Source organism: Dipodomys merriami, unplaced genomic scaffold (assembly GCF_024711535.1).
Source record: "Dipodomys merriami isolate MVZ:Mamm:240054 unplaced genomic scaffold, mDipMer1.0.p SCAF_19, whole genome shotgun sequence".
NCBI classification, from domain to species: Eukaryota; Metazoa; Chordata; class Mammalia; order Rodentia; family Heteromyidae; genus Dipodomys; species Dipodomys merriami.
The window spans coordinates 2,069,681-2,090,787 of record NW_027203270.1 but is presented as its reverse complement, the minus strand read 5'-3'; the positions used below and the strand labels follow the sequence as shown (position 1 = coordinate 2,090,787).

At 44.8% G+C, this 21,107-nt stretch overlaps 1 protein-coding gene across 2 annotated transcripts; it reads right to left on the bottom strand.

The window, feature by feature from the left end:
- Nucleotides 1–8,004: 8,004 nt before the first annotated feature.
- Tmem238l (transmembrane protein 238 like) lies at nucleotides 8,005–16,068 on the bottom strand. Of its 2 annotated transcripts, XM_070026949.1 has the most exons (3): nucleotides 15,640–16,068; nucleotides 14,364–14,459; nucleotides 12,697–12,937 (listed from the first exon to the last, which is right to left on the bottom strand). In XM_070026949.1, exon 1 carries the CDS (start codon nucleotides 15,975–15,977, stop codon nucleotides 15,738–15,740), a length of 240 nt encoding a protein of 79 aa, XP_069883050.1. In that variant the 5' UTR covers nucleotides 15,978–16,068; the 3' UTR covers nucleotides 12,697–12,937; nucleotides 14,364–14,459; nucleotides 15,640–15,737. The 2 variants fall into 2 exon arrangements, with proteins under 2 accessions (XP_069883049.1, XP_069883050.1); XM_070026948.1 differs by lacking the exons at nucleotides 12,697–12,937; nucleotides 14,364–14,459 and adding an exon at nucleotides 8,005–8,945.
- Between the last annotated feature and the right edge of the window lie 5,039 nt (nucleotides 16,069–21,107).

Here is a 21,107-nt window from a genome sequence, read left to right as displayed (position 1 = left end):
GTGTGCTGTGTGGTTGTAGTTCATGGGCCAGGAGTTTGTTGTAAGTTATGGAGTTGGCTTCCTGAAGCCCCCCACCATGTCCCTGGTGTTTGTGCCAAAATATAGTAAGCAGAAAAGGGAAAGGGAAAATAATAGAATGTATAAGGCTATAGTCATGCCTTCTTTGAAGCAGAATCAAGAGCTACACTCCATTTTGTCCCATATGGACCCTTTTGGAAAACTTATCTGTGTCACCAGCCTACTGATTGGGATGATCTGGAGAATATAGTGTTGATGTTGCTATCCCCAGTGTAATAGCAGAGGTACAGCAAGGCCCCTGAGAACATAGCCCCATCCACCACTGATCCAAGTGCTTTGGATCAGTCCTGGGGGAGAGCTGTTTCATCTTTAATCCTCTACCTTCATCTGGAGAGGCAGAATAGAGTAGAGGAAGAATAGATTAACAGGTTACAAGATAGATTATGTGGGATTCTGTCCAGATTCTGTCACTAACAGATCATATGGCCTTGAGTACATCAGATGAAATGGGTGGTTCTTGGTCTTTGGTAGAGGTGGTTAAATGTGGCTGGAATTGCTCGTGACTCTTTGTGGGGGGCATCTACATCATTGAGTGATGGGAAAGTAAATCCATGGTAAAATGATGCCAATTTCATTTGAAAATTTGGGGACACTTTTTCAAAGTAGAGAAGGAATACAAATGTGTCCGAGTGAGTGTCAACACTCATAGAACTTTTCACGATCAAAAATGTTTTTTTCTCCCAGCTCCATCCCTAGGTCCTACTTCTTTCCTCTCCTATCATTATAAATGCTGGTTCAATAGCCATGGTGATGTGTGCCCACAATCCCAGCACTGGGGGAGGCTGAGGCAGGAGGACCACAAATTTCTAGCTAGCCTGGGTTATATAGTGAGACCTCATCATCAAAACAGAAGAAACAAACAAATCAAAAGCAAGCCAAACAGACAAAAAGGTGTGTTGGTCTACAAGTGTCCTAAACTAAATAGAAGGCAGGCAGATCTAGTTGCAAGCAGGAACAACAAACAGATCTGAGTGCGTGCCTGGTCCCTGTCACTGGGTCACTTCCCAGCTTTTCTCTCCTGTGACGGACTACCGGTCTGTGTGGGGCTCTGGAAATGGAAATGATAGTACTTCTCTGTATCACCTTGCATAGCACTGTATGGATTTGAGATCGCTTTGATGGATGAGGACACTGGGGACAGGAGCTTGTTCCTTACTTTGTCAGAGACCACCAGGCAGCCTGCCATCCTACATTTAATATTGAAAAGTGAAGCCTGACTTTTCAGGAAGTGGAGGTGGCACCCAATGGGATGACTACATGGGGAAAGTTTGAGCAGAGCAGCCAGCTCACTGGCCTCCCATGATCAGTGCTGGTCTTAGTTGTGAGCCTATGTGAGATGAGGATTCCCAGAAGTAGAAGGAAGGGTGGGGTGTGTAGTAGGGGGTCAAAGTCCCTTAGGAGTACTGGAGGTTGGGTAGAGAGTGGCAGGAGGGGCTGGTAAACATTTAGTTTATTGCTTTTCTCACTTTACCTTTGATCTCCAAGGCAGCTGAGATCTGGAATCTCTGGTTTCATTTGTTCCTCTTGGATCCCCAGGGGTTTATAGAGGTTGTAATGGATTGTTTTAAATGTTTCAGAAACTCTAATGGATATCATAATACGTCTGTTTTCTGCCTTTTGCATACCCAGTTATGGATGTGTCTGATTAATAAATCATGAGGAAATAAATTACTTATTTTTCAGTGATTACAGCCTCTTTGGCAGACAATGTATTTCAAAACAAGAGAGATGGGGAAGAATAAAAGGCAGTTTTGATGTTGATTAGGTTGATATAGCTCTAGAAACTCTACAAGGTTTCTTTTCTGGACTGGAACATTCTCCCAGGAAGGGGTTGTGCAATTGAGCAGGGGTGGGAACATCTGGAACCACAGGGCCCTTGAAATCATTTGGTGCAGTAGGACAGACACATATGATTCTTGTTGCCTCCCTCTGGCTATCTGCCTGCCTTGATTTGTTACTGTCTGCTTGTACTGGCATTGGGGCTTGAACTGAGAGCCTAGATGCTGTCCCTTAGCACTCTACTACTTGGGCCACAGCTCCAGTTCTGATTTTTTTTTGGTGTCTATTTGGTTAGTTGGTGATAAGAGTCGTATGGCCTTTCCTTCCTATGCTGGTTTTGAACTGTGATTCTCAGCCTCTGGGATAGCTAGGATTATAGGCATGAGCCATTGGTGCCCAGCTTTGTCTTGATACTCTTTATGGCCTCCAAATAATGCTATAAATACCCAAATGCCTATGGCTCATCACTTTTGCTTGCTAAGGGGGTCAGCAGTGTTCCAGCCATTTTCCCTCATCTCTTCAAAAGCCATTAAGTGGATATCAAGAGGTGGTATATGTCCATCATTAGGGGGAATCTCCATTTCTTTCTTTGAAGTCTGCCTAAGGAAGATATGCAAAAACCCTGGGAAAAAAATGAAGCAGCCGGGAGCAACCTGCCTGTTCTGGGAAATAGAATTGTTTTGCTTATGTTTCTCAAAAGGTAACCTGTATCAGACTCATCTGGATTTAGCCTGTATCAGACTCATCGGGAGGACTTGTAATGTGTAACCCTGGGTCCAACTCTCAGAGTTTCTAACTCAGTAGGTTTGGGATGAGTCTGAGAAATTGCATGTCTGAGGAGGTTCCAAGGTGATGGTGCACAGCTCTGGCTGTGGCTGCTGCTGCTGGTGGTCTCAAGAGACGGCATGCTGGGAAGAACTCATTCCATCCATTTATACCCAGTGCATCTCTCCAACAGCTTTTCTGTTCCCCATCCTCATCCCAGCCTCTGCTTTCAACAACTTCACCCTCTACTACCTCTCTCAACTTTCCTCTGCTTAAACTTCTCATATATCTTTCCCTCCTTACTGCATACCCAGACATCAACTCACCTGACTTTCTTCCCAAACAACAAGGAAACTCAGATTTTCTTGAAAACGCAAGTGCAAAAGGAATAGGGAGAAAACTCAGTATTTTCCCATCACTGGCTGGGATACAAGTTGTAGACCATGTGGGCTGAGACTATTGTCCTGGCCAACTATGAGCTGGGCAGAACATGAGATTCTCCACAGCTGAAAGAGCTGCCTGGGGCTAGTGCTATCTGGCCCAGAACTCTCTGTGACAGACAGCAGGACAAGGTCTGACTTCCTTTGTCCAGGGAGAGAGTTGGAGGACATGGGGTCACCTTGTGGGCAGCTTTGTGCAGATTCAAGTTTAGCATTTTAACACATTTAGGTTAGAATTGGCAAGACTCCAATGTGCATGCATCAACATTCCCTGAAGGGTTCAATAAGTACCTATTGCTGGGCCCCAACTCCAAGGCAGGTCATTGAGCAGATCTGGGATAGGCTGAGCATGATCAACCATAAGATTTATCTAAGACGAAGGGACTTCTCTAGTTTGAGGCCTTCAATCCTAAACCAGGAAAGTCCTGGATGAATGGATATGAGTTGATCACTCTATGTGGGGCTTTGCATTTCTACCAAGTTCCTATGCATGGAGATTTTGCTGGTCTTCAACTACACTTCAAGAACTATTGCTTTCTTGGTCTCATGCAGGTGCAGAGGGCCTAAAATTGGGTGTTCTGGTTCTGGACTCTTCTTAGAGTATGATGCTCTTTAAAGAAGTTAGCTAGAGTCCAGCCTCTGAGTAGCTGCAGTTGAAGAGGCAGTCATGGACCTGGAGAATGGCCACAGGGTTCAAGATTGATGGGAGGAAGAGGATTGGTTAGAATGATGGGGTCAGGGATGACAGGGCATCCAAACTGTGGTGGTGGGTTGGGGACATATTGCAATGAATATAGTCCAGGATCTCTGCTCTCTTCATTCTTGAATCAATGGGTGGCTTGGACTGGAAGTAAAGCTGGTTGAAGAGACAAGATATTCCCTGGGGCAGAGGTTAGTACAGTAGCAGATAGTTTGGGGAAAGAAAAATCAAAAAGAAAAGAAATAGAGATCATTATGAACTGGGTGTGTATATTTGGGAAGCACAATCAGTTCAGATTCAGTGTCTGAGCTGTTAATTTGTAAAATAATGAAGTCTACATGCTAATTATTTGTCTGCTAATTATTTGTAAATTTTTGGGGTAGGTAGATCCCTGTGACGTGAGGTTCCATAGAGAGCTAAAGTGTGTGTGTGTGTGTGTGTGTGTGTGTGTGTGTGTGTGTGTGTGTGTGTGTGTGTGTGTGTGTGTTGGTGAGAATACTCTTCCCTGTCCTATGATTCACCAGCTTCAAATGCCAAAGAAATTCCCAGTAGGGGCAGAGTGGGGAAACCAGAAGGATAGAGGCCAGAAGTGACTTTGTGGCCCAAATGAAGAGATGTAAGTATGAGACTTTGTAGCTTCACGAAGTCAGAGACTACTGCAGCTGGACCTCCCTTTGTTTTAGGCTTGGATGTGTACAGCACATCTCCTCACATCTTGAATTCCTGTTCAGCTTCAGGCATTCTGAGCTTTTCTTCTCAACATCTCTGATACAGGGTGGTTGGCTCTTAACATTCATTTTCTTGGCTAGTCGCCATCCATCTTCTGAGTGTCTACTCTGCCAAGAAACTTCTGGGAGTCTTGGAATAGCCTATTCAACTCATAAACAACTTCAATTAGCTAGCACTTGGCATCTATTGCTTTATTTTTCTGCCAGATGGTCAACAATGTCTACCCGGAACTATATAACCTAAGTCCATACTAGATGTCCCTAAGGGCTAAGATGTAGACTCTAGTATTTCATAGATTATTTCCTTAGAAAAACCAGCCTAATCTTCTTTGTAGGTCTTTGATCATGAGGGAAAAATAGATCCTTGATAGAATAAAGAAGCTGAGTATACCTGCAGGAAGTGTTTCTTTTTTTTTTTTTCTTTATTTTTTACTAGACCACACCTATCTCCTAACTCTCTTTATTTATCCTCAGGGTTGATTTTTACCCAGAAGTCTCTTTCTGCAAATAACTCTTTTGAACTTGCCTTATGAGAATGGAGTCAGCTAGTATTCCAACTACAGGATAATTTTTTCTCCTTCCCTGTACCTGCATTTACTGAGGGATATGTTGGGTCTAATGGGACTTTGGGGTTAACTGGGTGGAGGTAGACCACTCTTCCACCTAGTATGCCTGTCTTCTTTGGACTTTATGGGTTTCCATTGGTCATCTCTGCAAAATACCATGGGGATATAGATTATAACCAGATTGGGTTGATGACAGACTTTCTTATAAATTGCTTTAAAAATAATAGATCCATAGCAGGAGATGGTAGTGGGGATGGTAATCCAAACACTCAAGAGACGGAGGCGGGAGGATGGTGAACTTCTGTCTATCCTAGACTGCTTTAACAAGACTCTCTTTCTCAGAAAACCAAACAAAACCACATGTAAATAAATAATGATTAACCCTATAGCTCTAGAATCATTACAAGTTATGAAATGACCTAAGATTTGCAAAGGGAAATGGTATGCTTTAAGGTATTTGCCAATTTAGGAGTTTGCAGAAGTCTCAGGTCGATGCTGAATCACATTTGATATTTGTGATTGTGATGTCATCATTATCTCTTCTAAACTGTAAGAAGCAGTGGCGTGGACTGAGATGGGGGTGAATGAAAAAACTCAGCTGCGAGTCAGGCACTGGTGGCTCCTCCCTGTAATCTTAGCTACTTGGGAGGCTGAGATCTAAGGATCAAGGTTTGAAGCTGGCCCATACCTGGGCCAGTAATAAGGTCAATGAGAGACTTGCCTCTTCAATCAACTACCAAAAGCCAGAAGTGAAGCTATGACTTAACTAATAGGGCATTAATCTTGAACAAAAAAGCTAAAGGACAGTGATTAGGCCCTGAGTTCAAGGCCTAGTACTGGTACACACACACACACACACACACACACACACACACACACACACACACACACACACACACACACACACACACACACACACACACACACACACACACACACACACACACACACACACACACACACACACACACACACACACACACACACAAATCCTAGCTGCTCCCTAGAGAACCAGTTGTAGGAATAGGCCTGGAGAGTTGTAGGAAGCTCTCCATGTCCTTTGGGAACACTTTCTGTGAGGATAAGGCCCATGCCAGACTTAGTCTGGCCTAATGGGGCTCCTCCTATTTCCTCCTCCCTCCAAACACTGCGTGCATGATGCATGTGCTCTTTGCTCTGGCATTCCAAGTGAGGCAAAGCAGCTTGGAGTCCTTTCTGTTCATTCTCTGGCATGCAGAAAGCCAGGGTCGTGCCAGTGCACACCCCAAAGGAAAAGGTTCCCGACTCACTTGCCATGGAAGCATGCCTCACTTCCCCTGGCCATGGCCCTGCTTCACTTGCTTGTTCTGCCTGTGGCTGTGCAGGGCTGGGGAAAAGCCAGCCAGCTATTTATGGAGGGAGGAAAGAGGACTTGATTGGCAGTCTGGAAACCTGGGTCTGCTGCTTGAACTTAAAAGAGCCAATTTATTTGTGGGCTTTAGCTTCCCTATCTCTAAAATGACAGGGTTTCTGGAACTCTTTGCTCTTTAGTGTCTCACAGAAGCCACCAACAACAGGGAACTTGCTAGAAAGGCACAGGCTCAGATGTTCCCCAGGCTTATGGAATCTGAAGCTACCTTCAACTAGACCCCTGGCAATGTGCCTCCATCTGGAGTAGCCCTACTCAATGATCTCTAAAGATTATCATTGGTTCTCCTGACCTCCTGTTCTATACTCTGAAGTGTCTCTGAGATTCATCCTTGCAGATGTGCATCTGTGGCCTGTGGTTCACTCCAGAGAGATGGTCTTCTGACTTCCATGTGCACTGCCTGGGTCTGCCTTCTCAGTTGAAGATTTAAAAGTGGTTCCAAAGGTATCCAGTGATGGTAAGGACCAGGAGTCTTTTCTCTATGAACCTCTTTTTTCCTTCTGGGGCGGCTAATCCAAGGGCTAGTAAGTCATCCACTGGAATGGAATTTAATTCACTTCATCCTGTTATCACACATTATTCCACAATCACTCCCAAAGTAGTGGTCACAAGTGTTATTCTGCAAGAGCATGTCTTCTAATTAGAGAGTAAATAGAAGAATCAAACCTAGATCTTATCTGTATCTGTATCTATATCTATCTATATCTATGCAGCAATTCTGTCTTTATCTTGTTCTCTGACAGATGAAACGATGAGCGTGAGATGTAAATGGCATTTGAAGATTGCTTGGAGTAAATGCATTGTGTGAGGTGTGGCTCAGCTATTGCTCAGCTCTCTCAGTTTCTTTCGGATGTGAACACATTCTCTGGGCTGCAAGTGATCTTAGTTTTTCGAGACTTACATATTTGTAACAACTTGATGCTGCTAAGAGAAAGATAGGCAGCCACTGCACTTGTTTTCCTATTGTCTGGAAACAGAAAACAATTGGCATTTCTCTAATCATAAACCAAACCCAAACAAAACATCCAGCAATGTTAGTCTCAGGAAGAGAAGGTATAAGGCCTCCAGCATAGTATTGTCCCAAGGATAGGGAAGTTTCATGGATAGGCAACTTTTCTTGTGTGTGAATTCCAGAATGCCAAGTTAGATGAGGTGACCCCTCAACAGTATGTAGTCAGCTGAGACATACATAGCAAACTTGTAAATGGGAAAATCAATAAGGTTATAAGTAAAGATGGTAGAAGGAAGTTCTGGAAATCTTTCTTTTAATGCCTCAACTAGAATGTTATTTTATGATGTCTTTTCAGGTTCCTGGGTCTAGCAAGGTTGATGGAGAGACTCAGAAATGCCAGATGACCCCATGGTGCTGGAATCACCCGGTTCTGTCTCCACCACACCATGCTCTAAGCAATCCCTTCCGGAGACAATGTGGAATACCAGGGTTTATGCAAAGTCAAAGTAAATGAAAAGGAACATGATGCCCTGAAATCAGGGACTAGAGAGTTGTTATGAAATCATATTGACCCAGAATCACGTAATGTCATGTTAAAAATTCATTTTTTTTTCATTTAGGTAACTACCTCAGACCACAAAAGATATGAAGCAGATGAAAAGAAACACATAGACATACAGAGTGTCATATAAATTAAAAAAATACAAAATCAGACCAAGGGAAATATAAATTACTCTTCACACACTGGCAGGTCAGGCCTGACTGAGAAAATGGCACACATCTAATCACAACAGCCTGGGGATCTTGATCTTCAGAGTTGCTGTAGTTGGGTTTCACTTGACCACATGTAATTTAGGCTCAAAGAAAAATCTTGGCTTTGAGGCTATGAAATGAATGACGGGACAGTGCAGCAGAATTCTGATGTGCTTGTCAGAAAAGTGCCTGGAGGGTTGCAGTTGACTGAAAGCTGAATATAACAACCCACGTGGCCAGGCTGTGAAAACGGATGGGTTGAATGGTGCACAGTGTGTCCCTTGAGGAGGAGAAAGTCCTCTGACACAAAGCTGCACACTCAGGCTTGCAACCAACATCTTAGAATATGATACCATGTAGACACAGGGAAGCAGGGATGCTATGGAGTTTTCCAGGGGCTCAGAGAGTCACCTGGGTCAAAGACTTAGATGGAAATAGCAGCAATGCTTTGTGACGTGTGCTTGTAGGAGACACCGCCCCGTTCCCCATAGGAATTTCTTTTCTTGACTTCAGTTGTTTGGAAAGGACATTGAGATGAGCACGGAGTTTCTCGGTGGCATATACGCCCATTAAAGCCCCACTGAAGTAACTTCCTAGCTTTTCAGGCTTTCCACAAATGATTGAAGTGGCAGCAGTAACTTCAGTGGTCTAGTGCAAGGTGCTGGGCCCCTTATGGAGTCCTGGCTTCCAGAGCCACATATAGGCATCCTTGTGGGTCCCTCATGGGTACCGTTAAAGGATGTATCTTGATTTTCTCCTTCTCCATTAAACAGGGCCTGTGTTGAATAAATGAAGATGAGATGGATCAGTTGAGCCTCAGCTATGTTATGTTATGCCTGTGTAAAACGAGGGTAATTCTTGGAGTCAGCCAGACTCAGGTTTGAATCTGGGTGCTGCCCATCACCAGCATGCTTGCCTTGGACTAGCTCTGAAGTAGCTCTGAAGCTCATTTTCCTCTGGTGGGAAATAGGAGCTTGAATCCCTATGCACAGAGCTCTAAGCAGTGAATAAGATCATGAAAATAAGTGATTGGTCTAGTACATACAGAAGTGCTCATAGAATCTTAGTTTCTCTCCCTACTCTATCTTATAGGCAAATCTAATATATCTCTCTGAGCTCTGGGTTATCATCCTGCTTCTGTCTTGGATGTGTTTAGATATCCATCTTAATTTACCATTTCATCCTCCTTTTTCCCTCTTTGTTTCCAGTCTCTGACTTTCCATCCATCCTGTTCAATTTTTGGTAACTCTTCCTTTAAAAAGAGTCCTGCCCAGAGAAATGGAGGGACAAAGGGTGACCAAATGCAGTAGTGGTACTCATTAGACACCCTGTCGAAAATGAACTGTACAACTTGTGGGTAGGGATGGGAGGGAAAAACTGGGAGAAAGTAAGGGAAGGGATGATATTGTCCAAAAAGAGATGTACTCTTTATCTGATTTATGTAACTGTAACCCCTCTGTGCATCATCTTTATAATAAGAGTTAAAATATTTTTTAAAAAGTCCTGCCTTCAACCAGGTATGCCCTGTTTTATTGGTTTCTTCACCAAACTTCTAAAAAACTCTTCACATAGTTCATGTACATCTGAACAGCCACTCCATAAGTAGCATGAATGTGATCTTCCCAGCATTTAATGATAAAGGCTCATTTCAGAAGCTCATCACTTTCAAACACTTCAACCTTCTTGACCACACTGAAGCATTTGATGGTCATTCCTACATTCTTGTTATCATGCTTTCCTTTGTCCTCTGTGCCGCCTTCCTCATGCTCCCCACTTAGAATTACTGGGCGCTACCATTTGAGTTCCCCAAGCTTCCTCCACTCTCCCATCTTCCAAATGTAGGCATGGCCTATGGTTCTAACTTTGACTCCTGTGGGGAACATCTATGCAAGGCTAGGCCAGTGTTTGGCACTTTTTTTCTTTAAAGGGCCAGGTAGGCAATAGCGAAGGTTTTGCAGGCTGTAGAGTCTCTGTTGGAATTACTCAATCCTTCCATTATAGCATAACAGCCAGGGACAATACATACGTCAATGAACTGGTTGACAGCCAAAGAAACTTTACTTATAAAAATAGGAGGTAGGCTAGACTTGGCCATGGGCCAGAGTCTGCCGGTGCCCAGTCTAGTGGAAAGAATATCAACAAGAGGCAGATACAAGGATTTCATCACTCACTGCTTCTGTCATGTTGGTCAAATTCTAAACCTCTGTGCTCCTGACTATCCTTATCTGTGGGAGGTGAGTGATTGTGACGGTGATCCTTTCCTCAGTGGAAGAGCCCAGTTCAGTAAATTATAGTGTTCCTTTCCCTTCCTTCCTTCTTCCCTTTCTCCCTCCCTTCCTTCATCTTTCCTTTCCTCTTTCCTTCTCTCTGCTATCCCAATCTCTATAATCTTCCCTTTTCCCACCTGACTCACAGCCATATCCCAATCCTACCTCTATTTCCACATCTAACTCTCTTCTGAGTTAAAAAAAATCTGCAAAGTTAAATGTCAACCGGGGTGCACCATTTGCATCTAAAATCACATGTTCGGAAGAAAACACATCATGTGAACACTGAGACCTTTCCTGATTTCCCTCATTCTCGGGATGGTGAGGCAGCTGGAAGTCCTCTCCACTGCCTCTCCCTGCAGGAGGGCAGGGCAGTCTCCCTCCCCAGGCTGTCCTCACCCTTCTCCCCTCCTCTGGTGGCCATCATTTGAGTCCAAGCCCTTACAGCTCACCACTTGAGCTCCACGAACTCCCTAATACATTCTGTCGTTGAAGTCAAGTTATTCTACCTCAGGAAGAGGGAGGGGTTGTACAATTCTCCAGTCTGTAATGTCAAAGTAGGCTTCTCCATTCTTGTCAAGATATCAGGATCCTCACCTGGTGTTCAAAGTCCAGCCACTAAAAACTGAACACCCTTGACCTCTTAGTCAAATGTGTCCACTTAGCCTCCTAAGACTCGAATTCTTTTGTCTCTACAGTCTTTTATTTTGGTCAGTTGTGGAGCTTGAACTCTGGGCCTCAACGCTGCTCCTTTGCTCTTCAGCTCAAGGCAAGTGCTCTACCCACTTGAGCCACAGCGCCACTTCTAGTTTTCTGGTGGTTTATTGGAGATAAAAGTCTCAAGGACTTTCCTGCCCAGGCTGCCTTTGAACCATGATACTCAGATCTCAGCCTCCTGAGTAGCTAGGATTATAGGCATGAGCCACCAGTGCCTGGAAGCAGCCTTTCTTTTTCCCAGGCAACCTGTGCTGTCTCTGCCTGTCGTGTTCTTATCTATTCCTTAAGAGTCAAGCCAGACATCTGAAACAAGGAGGCCAGACACATGGCCTCTTGCTTCTAGTGCAGAGACCCTGTGCCTCCTCCTAGCTCTCAGAACCTGTTGCAAGCCTTGGGCTTAACTCCCGGAATGCTTTTTCCCATGTACTTAAGTGAAGCATTGTGTACTTGTATTATCTCTCCCTTTTAGATTAAAATTCCCTGGAGAGATCTGAGAAATGTCTGGCTGTTCACACAGTGCCAGCACTGTGTTTCCCTGAAGCAAGGGCTTGCTGAGTGGGTAACAGAGACCCTTTTTACCCAGCTCACCTTTAGGCAGACTTGGCAATAGACTGACCTCCTCCATAGGCAGGGAGAAGAGGCTGCCTGTTAGAAAAGCTAATGTGGAGGAGGGATAAATAGGCATATGTAGGTGGTGATCATGTGTTTGAAAGATGAAGGAGGTGATCTCGAATGGGTGGGTTGTTTGTAGGACAATAGGAGAGGCAGACACCTATAGGGTACATCTGTGGTTGGGGATATGTGATTTTGGACACTCTTTGTTAAAGGACAAGAGTTCTTACCTGACTTTGCCTGAAGATTTAATTATCTACAGGAAATGCCCAAGAAGTAGAATATGGAGAAAGTGCTCTGAAAATAGAACAGCTGAGTGATAAAAATAATAATAAATCAAAGGGCAGAATATCTTGCTTGGTACACAGCTGGGCTATAAAAATGAGCCACTTATCTAGACACTTAAGGGACAGCCTTTGAGATTTAGTGCCAGAATGCTCTCTGGACTTCAGAGAACTGGTAGGCTGAGGGCAGAGTACAAGCTACAACCTACCTCCCCACTACAATACCAGATGAGAAAGTGGCCTTACCTCTGGTGCAAGGTGGAGTAGGTTCTAGTAACCTCACCTTCCTGAGCCTCTGAAGGACGAGGGAGGAACTGAGGCCAGTCAGTGTCAGGAGACCACATTCTTTCCTTTACCCCACTCTGAGAATCAAGGACTGGTAAAGCCAGTCACAATCTCCCTTTACATCGCAAATATGGCTGGAGATCAATCATACTCAGGCCAAGGGTGGCAGAATGTAAGGGAACTGAGGTGAGCCATTTTTGAAAGATTTTCTTTTTTAGTAGGGGAAGCTTATAGTGGCATGAAGCCTTATTTGCAAGTTCAGCAACAAAACTGTTAAAAATACAGTGTTCTTAGTAAACAAGACTTGTCTGGGATGAGGGCAGGGAGGGTATGGGATTTCTGTTCCTCCAATCTGCACCTCACCCCATCTCCTTACCGACTCCTGTTGTAAAGGAGTAAATAGAATAATAAAAGGAAATAGAGTGAATTGCTGCAGGTCCCATGAATGAGTAAAATAGCTTCCTGAATGGCAAGTTCCAGCCCACACTGATTTACCCACCTGTCTAGCTGTCCTTAGACATGGCAGGGAATGTAGGGCGAAAGAGCAGTGTGGCAGGTGGATCTGTCTGGCTTTAAGGTCCACCCGGAAATGGAGTCTGGCGACTGAAAAGGCAAAAGTGTTCTTTGCCCAAAGAACATCATGGAGCCTGGCATTTTCAGGTAGCATCTGCTCACCTTACTACCAAATTCTGCCTTAAGAACTGATCATAATACCTCAAGGTTGTCTTTTTTTTTTTTTTTTGGTCAATCATGGGGCTTGAACTATCTGGGCACTGTCCCTGTGCTCTTCAGCTCAAGGTGAGTGCTCTACTGCTTGAGCCACAGCGCCACTTTTGGTTTTCTAGTAGTTTGTTGAAGAGTCTCATGGACTTTTCTGCCTGTGCTGGCTTTGAACTGCGATCCTCAGATCTCAGCCACCTGAGTAGCTAGGATTACAGGCATGAGCCACCAGCGCCTGGCAAGGTTGTCTATTTTGAGGGAAGATCTTACCTCTTCTACTGTGCCAGCTTTTTGTGTTGGGATGGAGGCTTAACAGGGTGCATGTGGCTTACGTGGTCATCACGTACATAGTATTCAACACTTGCTAATGTACCCAGAGACATCTACTTGAGTTCACTACTAATCTCATTATTTCCACTTTACAGATTGGGACCTGGGACATGGAGGGGAGGTAGTAACTTGCTCCTGGCCACACAGCTGTGAAGGAACAAAACTAGATTCAAGCCAGATTATGTGGAGTTTGGCCCAGGGCATTGGGTTATTGAACTTGTGTGAAAAGATGGACTGAGCAGGGAACCTCATGCCTGCCTGGTACCAGGCACTTTGGTTCCTCTGAGCTGTGCTTCGGATATCCTTTGGAAACAGATTCAATGATGTCAGGCCTAACCTTGCTTATGTCCCTTCAGTGGCTTCTTATTGTCCTTAAAATAATGACCAGCATTTCTTAAAGGGCCTTCAAAGCCTGCTAGATCTGGTCGCTGCTTACTGCAGGGACCTAGTCCCTTTTTAGCACCAGCTCTCTGCTCTTACTGTCTTCCTGCTCTCTTATACTTCCTGCCTCTCCAAGGCTTGCCTATGTCAAGCCATGGCCTCTCCTTAAAGGCAGGCTTCCCAGCCAACTCCTGCTTCCCCTATACACGTTTGGTGCTCAGCCTGGCATCACTTCTTCTAAGAAGCTTGCTGGGACTCCACCTTCCAGATCCATTCCCTCTTGAGTGTTTTTTGTGACATCAGCCTTCTCTCCTTCTTGGTCCTCACCTGACTTTGATATTGCACTGCTACTAATGTGACTATGAAGCTGACATCTGTCACTCTCACCAGACAGTAAATGCCTTGAGAGCAGAGCCCTCATGGATGCTGTTCTTTACCACATCCCAGCTGCTTTTATACAGTGCGTGACCATTCTAATGAATCAGCAGACATGTCCGGGCCCATCTTGCTTTGAAGATTCATCATGCCAAGTGAGAGACGATCCCTGTCACTACCAACTTGCGGCACAAAATTTGGACTCTGAGTCAAGTTTACTCACCCCAGACTGCACATTCAATAACAACATCCGATGTTTGCGAGCATTACACCATTTGTAAAGAGCCTTTTTTTCCCCAGGCTTCCCTCTTTTTGGCCCCTTTAACAAAGATAAGGAATAGCATCTTTAGAGAGTGATGCAGCCTGTCCAAGACCATCCAGCCAAAAAATATGAAAGCACAGAGCAAGCCCTGAATGTTCTAGTATCTCATATTTTCCTGCATTCCCCCCCCCCCCAGGTACCCACAGAGGCCTTTTCAATTCACTTTTTGTTTCTTTCAGTTCTGAGGGTCAGATGCTATCTCCCATAAAAGATAGAAACACTATTTCCTTCTTTCAACTCAGCAGTGACCTTTGCTTTTCCATCTCCTAATCGAAAGGGAGTGCCTGGCTGTTAGTCCCACGCCACCTGGGGAGTAGGTTTAACAGTCAAACCAGCTTGGAGCTCTAATTTGAGTCCCCTGAGGAGAGCTCCCATCTTCTCAAATTCAGAGTTGTATGAAGCTTCCCAGCTCTATCTTCTGGGTTCTGTCTCTGTGTGAATTTACTCCTAGAATGTACTGCTTCTTAGGTTCTCGGCAGTCAACAGGCTCCCCTTTCCTGGTTGTGCAACTTAGGGTTTGAACAGTGAACTCCTTGCCCAAGCCATGGTCTCTTGACTGCTGGATCTCCGAGGTTGGCCTAGGAACACAAGTTAGCTGCATTTGTGGGCATGTAAGGATTGGTGGCAGGGGCGCTATTGAGAGTAGAGGTAGGTACACTAAGAGAGTGTGGGCAGCAGGCCTGGCTCTCTCTGGTGTGTCTCATTTCGGGCAGGTGCAGGGAGGAAGTGAGCTAGAAGAGCCATTCTGGCTGGTTCCACTCTGCTTGCTCCCACATAGCCCAGTCCACACCCCGCAGGCATGTAAGCAGCCACCGGGGAACTTTCCATCCTCATATTACATTAGAAACATTTTTCTCCCCCTGGCAGGGGCTCTCCCAGGTAGAAAATCAAAATGGTCTCTTTTTCATCTTTCAAATCTCAAGTGGAACAGAAAGCTCTTTCTCCATGGCAGGCCAGATCACTTGTGACATAACAGGGCTGGAAGAAACTGTGGAGAACCTCTTTGAGAAAACAGTTCCCGGAGGAGAAAACAACTGGTCCACATTCTCCTGCCTGGTCCACCATGAACCCAGGTTGACAGAATTCCCAGTCAAAGAGCTAATGTCTAGTCCTGACTTGTCCCTGCCGGTCCGAGTTTCCCTGGCCACCCTTCTAAGTAGGTCTTGTGTGCACTCACCTGGTCCTGACCGGGCACCCTGGATGGAAGCTGCATCTGATGCCTTTCATCGACCCCAGGTTTACAGCAGCATGTCACCTCCTTGGTCCATAGCCAAACTATACGTCCAGCTTCTCAAGAGGCACTTCGATATTGAAGCAGTACCAGGCAAACCAGAACAGAAGACTTAGGGCCAAGATCAGAGCTCCTGTGTAGACTAAGAAGTCCCAGTAGTTGAGTGTGGCAAAGATCCCCAGCAACAAAAGAACCAGGCCTACAGCGTCACTCAGGAGGGCAACTGTGAGGAAGAATACACAGCGCCCAGGATGGCATCCAGCACATGGCCTACCCAGGAGCATTGCCCGGGAGCAGCCCGAGAAGTGTAGCCACACTCCCCCGTGGTGATTTGCATGCTAGGTGGCAGCCCTGTCTGCCACTGCCTTCTCTCCCTCTGGGTGTGAGCAAATGAGTGAGCTGGCGCGTCTTGGAGCCACAAGGAAGTACACGTGGGTCCACCTTTATGAGTCTGGCAGCCAGTGGGGCAGGATATTTCTTAACTGTTTCATGGTTCAGGAATGATACTGACCCAAACAATCTGACATCACTGTTAATTGGCCTGGTCAGTTCTGGGACCAGCCGAGCTATGTGTGGTAGAGGAGTCAGGGTACCACCTGCCTTTGGATGGATTTGTCGTGTTGAGAGTCCTGAAAACCTGGAGGAGGAGTGGTCCCATGCCCGGTTCTCTAATGTAGAAGCCAGAGACCCTGAGGCTCCTGTTCTGAGACACGGTGGCTTTATCTAATGTGGCAGCGTGGGGTGGTGTCCTTCCTCCTGTCCCCTCTGTTTTCCTCTTATTGATAGTGAAAGGAGGTTTTAATGTAAAGGGCGTGAATGAGAATTAGTTATTATAACCAATTTTGAAATGGTGCTCTGGTCAACATTAGCAAGAGAAAGTGTATTTGTCTTGTAATGTCTCCACTCTTAGGAGAATAGGAGGGAAAAAGACAGGCTGGGAAGGCTGGGTGGACAGAGGACAGCAGGAAGGGAAGGGACATCTAGCCTCTGTTGGCTGTAGACTCAGTGTGGATCAAAGTCCACGCCCCCTAAAAAAAAGTCAAGAGATATTTCCAGGGTCCATCAATTGTATTTTTCACATAGACTACATTTTTGTTTACTTTCTCTCTGGTGAGAGTGGGGTGCTCTTCCAGACACCCCATCAATCCATGAGGAACTATGGATTACGTGGAGGGGATCTTATCACGGTGCCCACTTTTACTGTGTGTGGACCGAGCCTGATATGATACCCTTTGGCAGAACTACACACTTTGGCATCCATCTGCCCTAGGCTACACCTTTTGGTGTCCATTTGCCCTCGATGTCTCAGGATATCGCTATGGCTCTGAGTGAGGCCTGGAGCTAGGTGCCCCATCTCCCTGGGCCTCACTTTCCCCAGATAAACAAAGAAATTCATTTACAGTTTTGCTTTCATTCTCCCTAAAGGGCGAGAAAGAGCAGGTTGTTTGAATTTAGTTTCCTATGTGCAAAATAACACGAGAGAGAATCTTTCTGAAAAAATGTTGGGGGTGGGGAATGAAAAGAGGAATGGCATATGCTGGAGATTTTAGACTCTGACACAAGATAATCAGGGAGCCAATCTGAGGCATGTCAAGGTGAGGAGTAGCCGAGGGCCAGCTCCTCACCCAGCATCTGTATCCTTATCCAGTATACTATTTAGAAGGATCTATGTGTGAGACGCCACTGTCCCATTGCCAGGGGAGTCATAGCTCTTCTAATTGTGGTCCTGATATTGACCAGAAGAGTACTTCTTGAGAACAGTTGATGAGTAGCAATGCCTCCACCCCAGGCAGGTGGACCCCTACTGTGGCTATGTATGGCCAGGTTGATATGTCCTGGCCTAAATACATGCAAGATCTTAGGGATCCTACAGGTTAGTATGTGTGTGTGTGTGTGTGTGTGTGTGTGTGTGTGTGTGTGTGTGTGTGTGTGTGTGTGCACATGCATGAGCTTGTGTCAAATCTAGTGGGACCATTTAATGCTAAAATATCTGCATGCTGGCATATCCCTCCATCTTGGACAAAAAGGATAGTCAGGCAACATCTTCCCATCCGATGTGTAGGGTCACTTCAGGCTAGCCTCACTCTACACAGAATTGTGGCTTCCTTAGGTGCTGGATTCCCTCAAGAGTTTCAAGTTGACTATACTTGTTTACTACAAGTTTACTACATTTGTCCGTTAGCATCACCATCATCGGTGGAAGATGGGTTCCAGGACCTCCTCAGATACCAAAGTCCGTGAATACTCAAGAGCCTTATATTAATTCACAAAGTATATAAACTATGTACATCTCACTGAATCCTTAAAACATCCCTAGGCTTCTTATAATACCAAATGCAATGTAAATGCTATATAAATAGTTGTTCTACTGTATTGTTTAGGGAATAATGGCAAGAAAAAGTCTATATATGTTTAGAACAGAAGCAATTCAATCTGAGGTTGGGTATGGCTTATGGATGTGGAAGCCACAGTTACTTAGGGCAGACCATGCTATTTGTCTCTCTGTCTCTGTCTCTCTTTCTGCCTCACATATGCACCCACACCACGACATATTCACATCCAAAAGGAACAGAATTGAAACTATTCACCATGTGAGTCTCTAGAACTAATTGGCACAAGCTCGTTGGTATGTATCAGGCCCTTAAATATCTCTTCTCTCTTACAGATACAGGCTGTGTTGTCTCTTGGTTTTCCAGCCTGCCATTTCCTTCTCATAACTACTGGGTATCTTGCATATCACTAACTATGGCTCTCAGCACACCAATCAGGCCATAGGCAGCCTATTTACTTTGCCCTTGGCAGTTTCTTATTCCTGCTTCCTGAAATGCCCTCTCTGATGTGTTGAGGCAGTTTAGGTATTTGCACAGCTGGAGAAGATAGAGCATTTGGCTAAAAACCAGGTGAGGGAGACTCAAACCCTAGAGAAGAAGCAGGAGCCAAGAGTAAAGAAGGGGAGAGTGGCTCAAAGTTGATCTGGAAGGGGGTCAGCTCATCAGCAAGTAGTATTCACCTGATCCAATAGAAAGCACTTTGCTGTGTCCCATTTTGGCAAGAGGGACACCCTATCCTCTTCCTGCTCAGGTCCACTCAGGTGACTTGCTCATCTGATGAATTGAGGAACCACTGTTAGAATTTGTGTTGTTTTGCCCAAGCGAGTGCAGTAAAGAACCTTAAACACAGTAGCAGAAACACCAGTCAAGGATTGTCTCAGGATTCGAGAAGCTGGAAATAGGAGATCAAGGTATTGGCAGGGCTGTTACTCTGGGGCCTGCAATGGATCAGCTATTCTGGCCTCTCCTAGCCTCTGTGGGGTTCACTCTCAGGGAGACCTCTTGCTGACTCCTGTCTCCTGTGTTATGTCTCCAAATTTCCCTTGTATTTGGTATAGACACCTGCCATTTTGGATCAGGGGCCACTCTACTCCAGTCTGACCTCATCTTGACAATTTGCATCTGCAAAGACTACATTTTCAAATGTGGTCATTTCTGAGGCTCAGATGTTAGGACTTCAATGTATAAATTTTGAGGCATAATTCAACTCAAGACACAAAAACAGCTAATGAATTTGCTTGTTTACTTGGGCAGCCTCTGATTTCTAGCTATGGTATAAGTGGACATTTAGACTCTTAAACTGAGCCTTCACACATACACTATAAGTGCAAAATCAGCATCCTGTCAAAGGTGGTCCCCAGGCCATATCCCACCACAGAGATGCCCAGAGTCCATTGGTTTTCCTTGTGGTACTAGGAGAGAGAGGTGGCTGGGCCCTGGCTGGGCTCTGGGCTGGTTGTTATCTCTGTCACCAAGACAAGGAGATTATCCTCCATAAAGGGTAACCCTGAGTGACCTCTACACATTTAGGAGTTTGAGCAGAAGTGAGACTTTTAAACAGATATTATTGAGCATCTATTATGTATTGAGCAGCAGAGAATAAGATTTAATATAGGATTTACCACCCCATAATTAACACTCCAAATGGATACAATATTTAGATGACATGCAAATATCTTTTGGATGGTGATAAGCACAATAGGGAAAAATAGAAATATAAGACAGTAGCCATCTGTTATGAAGAATGAAGGTTTGTTTTCTGAACCATGTCTGCAGTGTGCAGGGCAAAGTGGCTTGTGTCTTGTAGGTGTGGTCACAAGCTCCTGGCTTGTGTCTTTTAGGTGTGGTCACTTTGGTCCTCTTTCCTCCTCTGTTCAGAGGCTTCTCTGGGATGTTAGGTCTGTGCCCACCACTGTGGGTTTGAGAGTTTTTTTCCTGCTCTTGTCTCACAGCTCTGCTGCTTCTTGGCAACTGAGCCTTTCCTTGTCAAAGTCATTATCATATCATCTCCCTATGACATCACAGTATGACAAGTCTCTTCATAATCTTCGTCTAAAAGGGCTGGCTGAGATTCAAACTGGAACATGATTAGGCTAACTGAGTGCTCAGCTGATCAAGTGTCATCATTCCTAGATCTGATGCTGAATGAACAAGGGCCATTCACCTCCTGGATGAGGTGGGGCTGGCCACATCATCCTGTCTACTAGGCTTCTTGTTGTTTCACAATGAGAGTTCAGCTCAGTGCCTGGCTGTGGAATTCACTGGCAAATGACTCTACCTCAGGCAAGTCACTAAGCTCTGAACACCTCAATTTCCTTGTTATAAACAGAGTCATGATTTCACAGTTATTGTGAAGACTGAATGACTCCATAGTTATAAATGCTTAGAGTCTGTGCATTATAAATAGACGGCTGCCATTATTAACATTAATATCTTTACATTCTTTCTGCCTTGATGTTTTTGGAAGAAAATCTCCAGGTTTAAGGGAACACATCCTTGGATCTCCTGGATCATGTTATCTCCTTTGTGCCAAACTTGCTTTCATTTGATTAAGGGTCCCCAACCCTGCCCCACCCCCTCTAGGTCTATTAGAACATGCTGAACCCTCTCTCTAAACTTGGGTGAGTACTGATCTTTCATTCTCATGAAATCATCTTCCCAGACCTGACCCCTCTTGTTCTTTCCACTTACCCAGTTGGCTCGCTATTTTCCTCATCCTCACATCCCTCAAATTCCTGTTCTCAGAATCCAAGATTTGTCATATCTCCGTTGTAGATGTACAAAAGCTACAATCTGCTTCAGTTACTTATCCTATAAAGCTGGTAAATCTATTTGTTAATCCATTTTCTTTGTTTTATTTTTAAATTGAATGTTAAAGCTTTATTGTCACAGTCACAAACAAGCATGATATATGATAGAGAATATTTAGGAATCCATATGCTGAAAACAAAAGCTAATCTGAGGTCCTCACACTTTTCTGTAATAAACCAGAATGTTATTGGCTTTGTGTGCCCTATTGCTGGTCAATTGTATGAATGTACAACTCTGCTAGTGTAGCCATAGATAATATGTAAATGAATGAAT